The sequence below is a fragment of the Carcharhinus amblyrhynchos genome, chromosome 8 (genome assembly GCF_965287045.1).
Source record: "Carcharhinus amblyrhynchos chromosome 8, sCarAmb.v2.hapA, whole genome shotgun sequence".
Lineage (NCBI taxonomy): Eukaryota > Metazoa > Chordata > Chondrichthyes > Carcharhiniformes > Carcharhinidae > Carcharhinus > Carcharhinus amblyrhynchos.
This window is the reverse complement of record NC_137331.1, coordinates 66,089,238-66,102,485: the sequence shown is the minus strand read 5'-3', so window position 1 is coordinate 66,102,485 and position 13,248 is coordinate 66,089,238. Positions and strand designations below refer to the sequence as shown.

General features: G+C 40.8%; 1 protein-coding gene across 1 annotated transcript in view; it reads left to right on the top strand.

Annotated features, from left to right (window-relative positions):
- LOC145346375 (lipoxygenase homology domain-containing protein 1-like) overlaps positions 1–13,248 on the top strand; it is a 71,807-nt gene that overhangs the window by 46,511 nt on the left and 12,048 nt on the right. Inside the window, exons 6-8 of the mRNA XM_080193535.1 lie at positions 2,033–2,324; positions 2,423–2,501; positions 2,627–2,702. Coding sequence (XP_080049661.1) covers positions 2,033–2,324; positions 2,423–2,501; positions 2,627–2,702 — 447 coding nt within the window. The remainder of the gene's footprint in view (positions 1–2,032; positions 2,325–2,422; positions 2,502–2,626; positions 2,703–13,248) is intronic.

Below are 13,248 nucleotides of genomic sequence, written 5' to 3'. Positions count from 1 at the left end.
CACTCCACTAGTCACCAACCGCCAATCCGAATAGCACCCATTAACCCCCACTCTCTGCCTCCTATTTGACAATCAGTCCTCTATCCACGCTAACACCCTACCCCCAACTCCATGTCCCTCGACCTTCTGCAATAACCTCTTGTGAGGTACCTTGTCAAACACCTTCTGAAAATCAAGAAAGACCACATCCACCAGCTCTCCTCTATCCACCGCCCTAGACACACCCTCATAGAACTCCAATAAATTTGTCAGACACGACTTCCCCTTAACGAAACCGTGCTGCATCTGCTCTATCAAGCAATTCCCCTCAAGATGCCTCGCTATTTCCTCCTTGATGACGGATTCTAACATTTTACCTACAATGTGCCAGGAATCACCATCACCCGTCCTGGGCATGTCCTGCCCTAGCGGCAGGGGGGATGGGGATGGGAGCGGATATTGTGTGGGACAAAAAGAATTTTAGTTTGTATTTTTTGCAAGATGGAGGAGAAAGGTCTGAGTCTAAAGTTGCTGAACTCATTGTTGGGTCCAGAAGGTTGTAATGTGCCTAACTGGACATTGAGGTGCTGTTCGTGCAGCATGTTATTAAATGCCTTTTGGATCTTCGTGTGCACACATCAACAGCATCACCACCAGCAACCCTTTCTGTTACTACTTCAAGTCTTACATTAAGTTAGTTAAACATGATTCTTCCTTCAAAAAAAAACCATGCACACTTTTCTTAATGAACTCACATTTGTCTATGTGTGCATTAATTTTGTCTGAATTATAGTTTTTAGAACCATCCCCACCACTGGAGTTAAACTAACTTATCTATCTTGACACACTTTTTGAACAAGGATGTAACATTTGCAATTCTCTAGTCCTTTGGGATCATCCCTGAGTCTAAGAAAAACTGGAAAAATATGTCTGCTGCCTCTGAAATTTCCACTCTTACTCCCCTTGGTATTTTTGTCAGTCCCTCATCTGTTCCTATCAGCATTAAGTACAAAAACCCTATCTGATGGCTTTTTTTTTCCAACTTTAATCTTCTCTTGTGCCTGAATTACTTTTTTTTTACCATGGCTTGGGTAGCTTCTTCATCTTTGGTAAAGACAGATGCAAAGTATTCATTTAATACATCAGATATATCCTCTGCTTTCATCTGTAAATCCCTTTTTTGGTCTCTAAGCTGACCTCTACCTCCTTTCACCACCTATTTACTAGTTATTTGCTTATTGAAGACTTTGGGATTCCCTTTTATGTTAGTTGCCACTCTATTATCATACTAATTTTTGTTCCTTTTATTTGTTTCTTCACCTCTCTGAATGTATATTCAGCTTGGTTTTCATTGTATTTTCTACCTGACACCAATCATAAGCACAATTTTTCTTCATTTCTATCTTCTTTGTCATTCAGGGAGCTCATGACTTGTTTTCCCTATGTTTCACTTTGGGGAAATATACTTTGGCTATGCCCTTTTGGGTGGCACAGTGGCATAATGGTTAGCGCTACTGCCTCACAGCACCGGGGACCCCCCAGATTCAATTCCCAGCTTGGGTCACTTGCTTGCAGAGTCTGCACATTCTCTTGTGTCTGTCAGTGTTTCCTCCTGGTGCTCCGGTTTCTTCCCACAGTCCGAGAGACATGCTGGTAAGGTGCATTGGCCAAGCTAACTTCTCCCTCAGTGTACCCAAATGTGGCAACTAGGGGATTTTCACAGTAACTTCATTGCAATCTTAATATAAGCCTACTTGTGACACCAAGAAATAAACTTTAAAACTTTTAAAATTCTACCCCTGACTCTGTTTCTAACTCCATAGCTGCTACATTTTTCCAGCATTATTTCAGACTCTTAACATTTGCTGCATTTTGCTTTTAAATTAGAGAAGTATGACCTGGAGTTATGTAGCATTTCTTCCCAAGCATTTCACAAGCAATTAGCTACTTTTGAAGTTTAATCAATGTTGTTTTGTAGGCAAACAACAGACAATTTGCACACAGGTTCCTTTCAAGCTGTCACTTTCACTTAATTTAATTGTCTGTTTCGTAGGAACATTGCTATTCACTCCAAGAAGCCTCCCATTATAAAAAGAATCCCATTATCTGGCATGCTTAACCATGAACAGAAAAACCCACATTCTCCGCTCTCAGGAACGGATTCAACCAGCACAGGAGCACCGAAAGAATTAGATGAATACTTGGTCCAAATTTACACAGGAGATGTGTTTGGAGACAGTACAAATGCGAATGTTTATATTGTCTTATATGGTGACAAGGCACATTCAGACAAGATTCTTTTAACAGAAACACTTGATCATGTGAATCTGTTTAAAAAAGGACAGGTAAGGAAGCACCTCAGATAGGTGAAATAAGAAATATATACTGTTTTCACTTTGTCCTGTTTAAGCTTCCATTATGTATCCCTCTGATAATTATCTAGGTTGACAAGTTTAACATCAAAACAGATCTACTGGGGAGCCTATATAAAATTGAAATTAGTCACGATGGGGGGAGACCTGGTGAGTAGAACATTGAAGAGAAACAGAATCCCATTTGGTGTACTAAACCCTATGAGAACCATTAGAATTGTAATACAACATTTATCTACTTAGTACAGTTTCTGAATATATGTATTTCTTTACAGGAAGTGGATGGTTCATTGAAAAGATTGAGATAACTAATACAGTTACCAAAGAAAACCTTGTCTTTCCCTGTAACAGGTGTGTTAGTTATATTAAATACTTTTAGATTGCTTTACTTCTGGTTCCTGTTGAACTTTTAAACTAATTCTTAACTGCTATGAAATCTGAATTTATTTGTAACAAGGATAAAACTCAGCCCAGCAACTTCCCTGTCCTGATATAGGAACTTGCTCTGGGATAATTAGCTACATTACATTAGGAAAAGCCAATTTGATACTTTAGATCATTGCACCAATAGTTTGGAATCCAGAAAAAAAGTGTTCTCAGTTTTGTACCCTGAACTCTACAGCAGAAGGGTGAGCATCTATAGTGCACAGACTACACTTGGGGCCTTTGCACAAGAATGTAAGAAGTAGGAGCAAGAGTAGAGAACCTTAAAGCCCATCAAGCCTGCTCTGTCATTCAATACAATTGAAGCTTTACCATCCATTTCAATTTTGTTTTCTCCTCTGCTCCTCATATCCCTTGATTCCCTGAACAAAAACAGCTTCCTATCTCAACATTAAGTATATTCAACAATGGAGCATCCACAACCTTCTAGGGTAAAGAATTACAAAGATTCACAACCCCTGAGTGAAGAATCTTCTCCTCGTCTTGGTCCCAAATGATTGGTCCTTTATCCTGATACTGTGCATCTGTGTTCCAGCCAGTGGCACCCAACTCTCAATGATTATTCTGTCAAGTCCCTTCAGAATTTGTATGTTTCATTGAGTTCATCACTCAATCTCCTAGGAATAATGGACATCAACAGTGGGAATGTCCACCATGAACTTCCTGAACCTACCACATGTTGAGTGATAGTGTGCTGTACAGTAATCCTACCATACATGGGTGAAAAATGGAAATGAGAATTAACTCCTCCATTTGTCCTACTGTTACTTGCAAATTCTGAGAGACCATCCTCAGCACCTGACAGTGATACTCTGAAAGCATCCTTCTTTTAAAAAAGACGTACAAGAGGTTTGAGTCCCAGGGATCTTTGAGTGGCCTGTAAAGAACATCTACTTACTCAAATTTCACCCTCAACTTCTTCTACTCATTTGCTCATCACCACATACATTCATTTCTTGCTCTGTGTACTGTCCCTTGTGAGCTTTGGACTAGTATTTGGCATAACAAAGTTGAATGAGGGGGTGGGAAATGACATGTTTGACAGAGAAGAAGCAGGTGAGCTATTTTTGCTTCTACTTGCTTAGTGAAATCTAAAGGGATTGCAGAGGATCATTAGTGACTACAAGTAAAGGATTTAAGATGTATGAAGTTGTAAGATGAGGTAAAGATTTTAAGCTTGCTGACAAAAGGGTCACAAAAGCCTTCTGCATAGCACTGGTGGCGCCACCACTATGGGGGATGAATGAGTTGAAAAATGGTGGTGAGGGAGGTGAGGAGCGGAAGAAGGGAGTGCACTTCTGTCCATTTCCTAAGCAGACCATAATGATTATCCACTGGAAGTGTGCAGAGCTGGCAGTTCATGATAACAATTGAGATCTAACATTGGTTTGATTCTTGGTCTGTTATTATTTTTATTTTTTCTTCTTTTTTTCTCTTTTTTTGGAACTCACCATTCAAGTTAACACTTTCTCTTGAATGTATACAGCCAAATGAGCATTCAGGTTCATGAGGAACCCTCTTGTTAATTGTATTCAGTGGTGGTCATTAATTGGTGTCTTCCTGGTGCTCATATCTATAGGGAAGAGCTGGAAAACAAATTTGGTGTTGAAGATGCATAGTATTCAACACGTGGCTTTATGAATAAAAGCTGTGCTGCAGTATTCTGTCCTTCACCACTTGCCTATCCGAGTTTTCGCATTGTAGTGGAGAATGATTGCCTAGAATTCGAGGTTGGAAAATGTGATTTGTTTCTTTCTCTCATAACACATGACATCCGAGTAGCCATTGCAGAAAATGCTCAAAGCAAGTTTATTTCATCAGGGTAGGACCAGCCTTCAATATTCTCAGAGTTTGAACAATATGGAAGAATAAGGTTGATATATGCACATGGGTTATTACTCATCCATGGAATAAAGAAGGCCTGGCCTTGGTATTGCTGCTTCCTGAGCAAAATAAAATGCGAAATAAGGTATTCTTTGAGATTAATGTCACTCAGTTGAATAATGATGAAGGTCTTGACACTGTAATAGAATTCCTGGATGAAGTATTTAAGAAAAATGGCCTGTTAAATGCCTAAGAGACATGATCAAAATTTGATAGCTTTTATATAATAAATGATCATTCAATGAAAGGTATATCATCCATCCATCCAATTCTCTTCCCACACCAAATGATGCACTAAGTCAGAGTCTTATCTGTTTTCATACCTACTAATTCCTGGAACAGGGTGTTAGTTGCTTATGGCTTGAGGGGCACCACTTCATATCAAATGTGGCTGACCAAGAGTCTCTCCCACTCTTATCACCAGCCATTGGGATGTCGGAAGGATTTGCAGGTTGACAAACTCAACTTGTTTGGCCACATTATGAATGCACTTCCTTAGCCATCAAGTCCTGGGGTGAGACTCAAACCTAAAGCCTCTGGCTCAAAGGCAGAGATGCTATCCATTGTGTCTCAATTAGGTATATCATGGACTTTATCGAATTGTATAAAAGATTGCAAAGTTCAAGGTGGAGATCTCGGGACTAGTACTAGATTTAAATTAATAAATGATGCTGAGGTATCCCATATGGACAGGCAAATGTTTCAAATTGGTGCCCTGTTCTTATTGAAGGAAATTTTCTTGACTCAAATGCCTGCTGACTTCAAAAGCAAATTCTAGGGAACAGTCATTCACCTCAATAATCCTGGGTCGGATTGTTGCGGTGCAGACTTGATGGGCCTAATGGCCGCCTTCTGCACTGTAGGGATTCTATGAGGAAGCTAATAAAATATAAAGAGTTACCAAAAGTAGTTGGCTGCCGAAACATTGCTCTTAGGGAGTGGTGAACATGGATTCTATTTGTCAAATATCTTCAATGCTAATCTATACAATGTGAGTACTTAAAACCTAACATTTTGCAGGGTTGGGAATGACCCCAGGTTGGGATTCGCCCATGTGCATTTTGCAGAGGCAGCTGCTCATAGAGTTCAGGAGCTGCCACCACTCGTGTGATTTTTGCATGAGAGGTGTCAGAAACTTGGCATGCATAGATTAGACCTGATAGGAACAGGTCGGAACTTTGTGCATTCATCTGGATAGCCAGAGTAACCTTTTGGGAGAGTTAAGGTACCCTTTTGGATATTATCCTGAGTCACTTTTGGGGAGATCAAGTGCCTTTTGGATGAGATAAGGTGCCCTCCTGGAGAAGTCAGGTACCTTTGTGTTTTCTGAGTAGTCATGAACGTAAAGTGAAAAATCCATAAACTCATTGGAATTTGAAGTTTATTAGAACTATCAAAAACAATTGTCAGGATTGTCATGATACACTGTCAAGAGGAGCTTGCAAAAGTAATTGTCAAAGGTGTCAAGATGAACTGTCAAAAAGAGCTATTGAACTGTCAAGACATTTAAAAACCCTGTCCTTCAAATTTTTAAAAAAACTAACTGGAGAGGTAATAAAAATTATTGCTTGCTATTTCACGCTGCCTGTTGATGTATGCCTTAGGACTGCCATTGCTGGATTAATGCTGCATGACTTATTTTACGACAATCTATTATCACAGTAAGATGCCTGCCATTTCAGTTTGACAATTCCAAGTGGTTATGGGCCCTTTGAAAGGGAACTATGGATTCCAGTGCTTGTTTTTGTAAGGAATTGTGCCATTGAATAAAATACTTGTTATAAGGGATGATGGCGTTGAAGGAATGTCAGTCTGATGAATGGGGTGGAGGGTATGAAGGATCATGAGAGTGGGCAGAGAGGAATTAGTTGGGATGGAGGTTATGAGGGGCCATGGGGCAGAGTGTGGGCTGTGAGATGGCATGGTTTGGCATGGATGGGGCATGGGGGATTTGTGGGGATGAGTGCAAGAGGAACTTCAATATAGTACTGGTGCACTGAGGCAGGCCATCCATTGAGCTTGCCGCCACATCTAGCTGTGCTGAATGTCTGAGGGTAAGACAAAGCTTACAAATGTAAGGCCTGAGTTGTGCTTGATATAGATTGTTGTTAGTGAAAAGAGAGACATATTGCTAAAGCTTTTTTGTCTTGCACTCATCAGGACAAATGCAAGAGTGCTAAATTTTAAATGACCAAAACAATTTATAGCATAGGATTACAAATTGCTTGGCAAGTTGATTGTGATTGGACAAAGCATTGCCACAGAGAAAACAACAGGCTGCCTGATCTGCCAATCAACCTGCACTTGCAAAACTCTAAACGAAACATCCGTTGTTAGATACAAGTGCATGATTGGGCAGCACTTGCTGAACAATCCTGAGTGTGCTAACAAAAAAAAGACATACATTCTTATGCAAGGGTCCATTCTCTACAAAGAAATGGAATGTGTTCAAGCTTTATGCCTTTTCTGAATTATCCAAGAGTTTCAGGATCTATAATCCCCCATTGCTTTCACTATGGCAATGCTTTGGTCAATCAGAGTTGACTTTCCAATCAATAAGAACTTATTTTTCCTGTGGTATAAATGTTATCTTGTCTTTATCCTGATGAGTGCAAGACGAAAAACATTGGCAATATGCCTTTCTTTTCAGCAATATTCAAGCTTTGTATTACTGACTATTCACATGGATTGTTGCCTGATGAGTAAAGATCGAGTGACGGAGCTATGTGCAAGGCTAGTGATACAGTTGGTAAGATTTGGGACCAACCTTGCCTATATTTGTGAGGTCCTTAAATGTTTTGCGTATCACATCAGTGTCCTCAGTGACAGCCAGTTGGCATTGATGGCTAGACTCACCTGTGCCAATTGATTTCTCAGCACTTTTTGGAGGGCTTCTGGGTTCCATGAAGATAGAGAACCTCTCTCCTCTAGCCCTTCTCCTAAATTAGTGACTCCAACACAACATCAGAAAACCTTAGTGTGCTTCCTCTTATCTGTGGCACCGTTCCAGATCTTTCCTGAAAGTTTTTCAATGATGCCCAATCAGTTTCTGCTCCTGCTACAGCAAGATGGCACCTTGCCTTTCAAAGGTGTGGTATGTGTTTAAATACTGCAGGCTAGCTTCAGGTGATGTTAAACTCACATGAACCTGAGTCCTCTGCTGAGTTGCAAGCCAGAATCATGAAACTGAGCAGACAGCCCTAGATTTTCCTGCTGTCTGCATCACATTAGTCTGGCTCAGATAATTGGCGATTGCAATTCCCAGGCCCAAGTGTGGGGGCTATCCAATCCATTGATTCCATCTACACTTCCCACTGCCTTGGAAAAGCAGTCAACATAATTAAGGACACCATGCACTCTTGACATACTCTCTTCTACTTTTTTCCATTAGGAAAAAGATACAAAAGTCTGAGAACACACATTAATTGACTCAAGAACAGTTTCTTCTCTGCTGCCATCCAACTTTTGAATGGATGTATCTGATATTTCTCTTCACCCTATCTGTAACTGCAATACTATATTCTGCACTTTCTCCTTTTCTTCTCTCCTGTGCACTCTCTGAACAACATGTTTTGTCTGTATGGCACAAGAAACAAAATTTTACACTGTATCCCAATACACATCAAACAATGCCTGGTCTAAGAAAAAAAAGAGGAAGGAAAGGAAAAGATGTGTTGCATTTATTAAGTAACTTTTACAGCATCATGAAGTCCTGAAATATTTTACAGCTAATTTAGTACTTTCAAAATGTAGTTAATGTTACAATGTAGGAAACACAGCAGCGAATTTGCAAATAGTAAGCTTTCACCAACAATAGTTCAGATGGTTATGTTGACTGAAGGACCATAGAGCAGGATAATGGGGAGATCTTCCCTGCTCTTCTTTGAAATGGGATCTTCATATCCGCCTTATAGGCTTGGTTTCATGTCTCACCTGAAAGCCACACATTACTTCAGTACTACACTTTGTTTGATTAAGTGTCAGCTTGGATTATGTGCTCAGGGTTCTGGAATGGGCCTTGAGCTCATGACGTTCAAACTCAGGGTCGCAAATACTACCGACTAAGCCAAGGTCAGAATGTCATAGTGAAACTACAACTGGCAGCATCCCATCAATTTCTTCATCTCTAACTCACTGTAGCTGATTTCATAAGAATATACACAGTGTGAGTGAGGCAATAGTTATATATTCAAGAGATCCAAACCATTTTGACAGTCCTCATTCGGAAGAACAGGGAGAGAGGAAATGGAGGTGGGGCAGCCCTTAATCAAGACTAAGATATGTACAATAATGAGAAAAAATCTCAGCTCGGAGGATCAAAATGTAGAATGAGTTTGGGAGGGAAAAAGAAATATGATACTAAAAGAAGTTACTGATGGGAGTAGTTTATAGTCCAACAAACAACAGCTGCACTGTAGGACAGAGTATTAATCAAGAAATAATGGGGGCTTGTAAAGGAGTAATTGTGGGAGATTTTAATCTTCATATAGATGGAACAAGTCAAAGTGGCAAAGACAGCCTAGAAGTCATCCAAAGAGTGCATTCTGGATGATTTTTGAGAAAAAATGGACTACTTCTGTTCCTATTTCTTATGTTTCTAAGTGAAAGTGAAAATGCTGCAAAGTCTCAGCATGTTAGACAGCATCTGTGGAGAGAGAACAGAGATAATGGTCAGAATTCTCCAACCTCTCCCACAGCTGGGATTCTCCTGTCCTGCTGAAATGAACAGATTTGGCTGAGTGCCAAATTTTCCATTCTCGCTGGCAGAGATAGCAGGGTGTGCCAAACCAGACAGTTCCGGCCAAGATTTATGTTCTGGATGACTCTTCGTCAGAGCTAAAGAAAACGGGAAGTAGGACGATATTTATGCTCAATAAGGGTGGGGGGTGGGACTCTGAGGGAACATGACAGGGTAGATACTGAGAGGATAATTCTTCTCATGGGAACATGAGAGGAAATAGCCTAAAAAGGGATTTCACATTTAAGATGGAGATGAGATTAATTTTTTCTATCACAGAGTCGTTAGTCTTTGGAAATCTCTTGCACAGAGAGAATTGGAGGCTGGATCATTGAATATATTCAAAGTTGGGTTAGGTCGTGGCCAGTGTTTTATGGTCCATTCCTTACGCGATATTACAGTCCCGTCAAACTGAAAGGAGATTTTTAACTGGCTCGAGGCAGTGGACAAACATACACCATAGTGGGGTTGTATATTCTGGCAAGTGATAAGGGAGTCAAGGTTAGGTGACAGTCAGGAAAGTGGCCACAATCAGATAATTTTATTAATGGTGTAGCAGGATCCTATTTCTTAGATATTCTGATCATCTATGCACAGAAGCAGTATGATTGCTCACACAATTATTAGGCAGCTTGCCATCCTATAGTGGTAAGAAATTCAGCAGCCCATTGAAAAATATCAAACCTGCAACACAAAAACAGCCCATTCAAACAAACAGATCATTTTACATTTGGCTTCCACAGCAAAAAAATAGATTCGAGAGCCAAGTCAACAGAAACTGATTGACTTGGTCTAACCTGCATCACTATTCAATGAGGGGTGAAGGTAAGGGTGAGGATGGGAAGCAGACAAGAAAGTTCATGTTTGGAAGAATTTTTAGGTAGGTTCAAAGGGACCAAATATGCTCACCCAGAAATCACAAAGTCATTGCCAAATTGATTTTGGAAACCTTTTACTGCAACCCCCAGGGATCCCTACAAGGGACATTAGTTTACACTTGAGGACATTCATATCCAAAGTTCAACTCTATGTCACAGGATCCAGAGCGAAATTTTGGAGGAAGTGCAGACTGACAACGTTGAAATCTAATCAAACACGCCAGCCAGCAAGTCTCAGCAATGAACGGGTGTTTGCGGTTTTGGAAAATGGGGCAGAACAGGGGCTAAAATTGGGGCATTCTGTCTGCTGCCCCAGCAGCTCCAATGCTTCATCCTTGTAGAGGTTAAAGGCTTATGGTTGGCAGCATTTTCCTTGAGTTTTAAACTGTCTTATTTTTAAGAAGATTGCAGACAGTATAATTGCCCTTTGGCTGCCATGAAATATTTTTCAATCCAGGTGGCAGTAGTTGTCAATACAAATCATAATGCGTTACTGCCACATGTCAGGTTTCTACTCAGATGGAGTCATGTAAGTATGCAAGTGAAGGATACCTCTCAGTTACAGGTATAGATTAATCCCCCTCACCCCCAAGAACCTCTTGGACATTACTAGTAAACTTCTTCAGCACAGCAAAAGCAAGTTGGAAGTCCAGTACATTCTTGGTGGTGGGCTAATTCTCCTTACCCATACCAGCAAGAATGGACAGAGCTTTGAGTTTAAAATTGACATTCATGTTTTCAAATCCCTCCATAGCTTTACCCCTCCTTATCTCTCTAATCACCTCCAGACCTTGAACCCTCCCAGATTTCTGCACTCCTCCAATCATGACCTTATGCACATTGCTGATTTTAGTTGGTTTACCATTGGACTCCATGTCTTTGGCTGCAGGTCCTAGTTTTTGGAATTCCCTCCTTGAGCCTATCTGCCTCATTAGCTCGCTGTCCGCCTTTAAGACGCTCCATAAATTCTATCTTTTTGAGAAGTTTTGGATCATCGGCACTAAGTTCACATTATTTGGCACTATGTCAAACCTTGTGTAAGTGAACTGAATCAGAACATACTGCTATATAAATGCAGCTGTCTTTATAATAGGTAGTAGCTGGTTGGTTCTGTTACTGCCTTCTTCTGTTACTGTGTAACTATGTGGTGATTAAGTCTACCCCTCCTCGACTGTGCCTGATGAACTTTCTCTTAAATTCTAAACAGGGTCTCTCCTGTACTGTGGATAGGATTTTTTATTCCCACCGACATAGACGTTGTGTGATGGAAAATTTGGAGAGTGGCCAAAAGTCAACTGGTGGGACCAAAAATCCCAACGTATGTTTTCATCCATAGTAAATTCTTTACCAGATCCAAACCTGAAGCGACCTTGCAGCCAGCAGTTAAACTTCGTTAACTTCAGCAAAGATGTCCCCTTCCAATGCAATATTTCTCCCAAAGGTGCCACCTGCTGTTGGTTTTTAAGTCCCGAAGCAGCATGTAGTTCTGTTTCCTCCCTGATAGTCAACCCTTAATCATACATGGCAAGGGTGGCGCACTCGCACAGTGATTAGCACTGCTGCCTCACAGTGCCAGGGACCTGGGCTCAATTCCAACCTTGGGTTGCTGCCTGTGTGGAACTTGTGTGTTCTCCTCATGTCCGTGTGGGTTTCCTCCAGGTGCTCTGGTTTCCTCCCACACTTGAAAGATGTGCAAATTAGAGTGATTGACCATGCTTAATTAACCTTTGGTGTCAAGGAGATTAACAGGGTAGGACTTGGGTGGGATTATTTTTGGTGTAGGCCTGATAGGCCAAATGGCTTCCTTCTGCACTGTAGGTATTTCATAATACTACCAAGACCACACGGAGACTGCCAGGACTGAATTCATCAAGCATTAGAAGAACATTCACACTAAACTTTCACATGCCATGATAATTGGCAGTTTTGACTGTTGAAATTCAATTGGTGATTGAAGGTGACTGATGATATATTCTCATAGTATGGGGTAATTTTCAAATAACCACTGGAATTAAACAGTCATTACAGGTCAATAGTTACTTCAAATAAATCTTCAATATAAATGGATAGTCTAAAGGTGATCAAGAAAGAAGACGTCAACAAGCCCTTTCATGCTCTTTCCCATAGAACTTTAACTGATGGAGCACCCTCCAACATTATTGCCCATGTGAGATAATACCAATATGAGAACTAGGAAGAGGAGTAGACTATACATCCCTCAAGGCTGTTCCACCATTCAATAAGACATTGGCTAATCTTTGACCTTAACTCTACTTTGCTGCGTAATCCTCATATTCTTTGATTCTATTTTTAATTGTCCATTCGTGGGGTGTGGGCATCACTGGCTAGACCAGTATTCATTGTCCATCCCTTATTGCCCTTGAAAAGGTGTTGGTGAGTTGTCTTATTGAACTGTTGTATTCCATGTGTTGTTGGAACAACCACAGTACTGTTAGGGAGAAAGTTGCAGTGACAGTGAAGGAACAGCAATACATTTCCAAGTCAGCATGGTGTCTGGCTTGGCGGAGAACTTCCAGGTGGTGGTGAAGCCATGCAGCTGCTTCCCTTGTCCTTCCAGATGACAGCAGTTGTGGGTTTAGAAGGTGCACACAAAGGAGTTGAGGTGAGTTGCTGCAGTACGTCTTGTAGATGGTACACACTGCTGTCACTGTGTATCAGTGATAGAAGGAGTAAATGTTTAAGGTGATGGGCTGGGTGCCAGTCAAGTCAGCTACTTTGTCCTGGATGATGCCAATCCTCTGAGGTGTTGCTGCAGCTGCACTTATCCAGGGAAAAAGAGACTATTCCATCACACTCTTAACTTGTGCCTGTGGATGGTGGACAGACTTGAGGGAGTCGGAAGTTGAGTTACTCACTGTAGAATTTCCAATCTCTAAGCTGCTCTTGTAGCCACAGTATTTACATGTTTAGACCAGTTCAATGTCTGATCAAT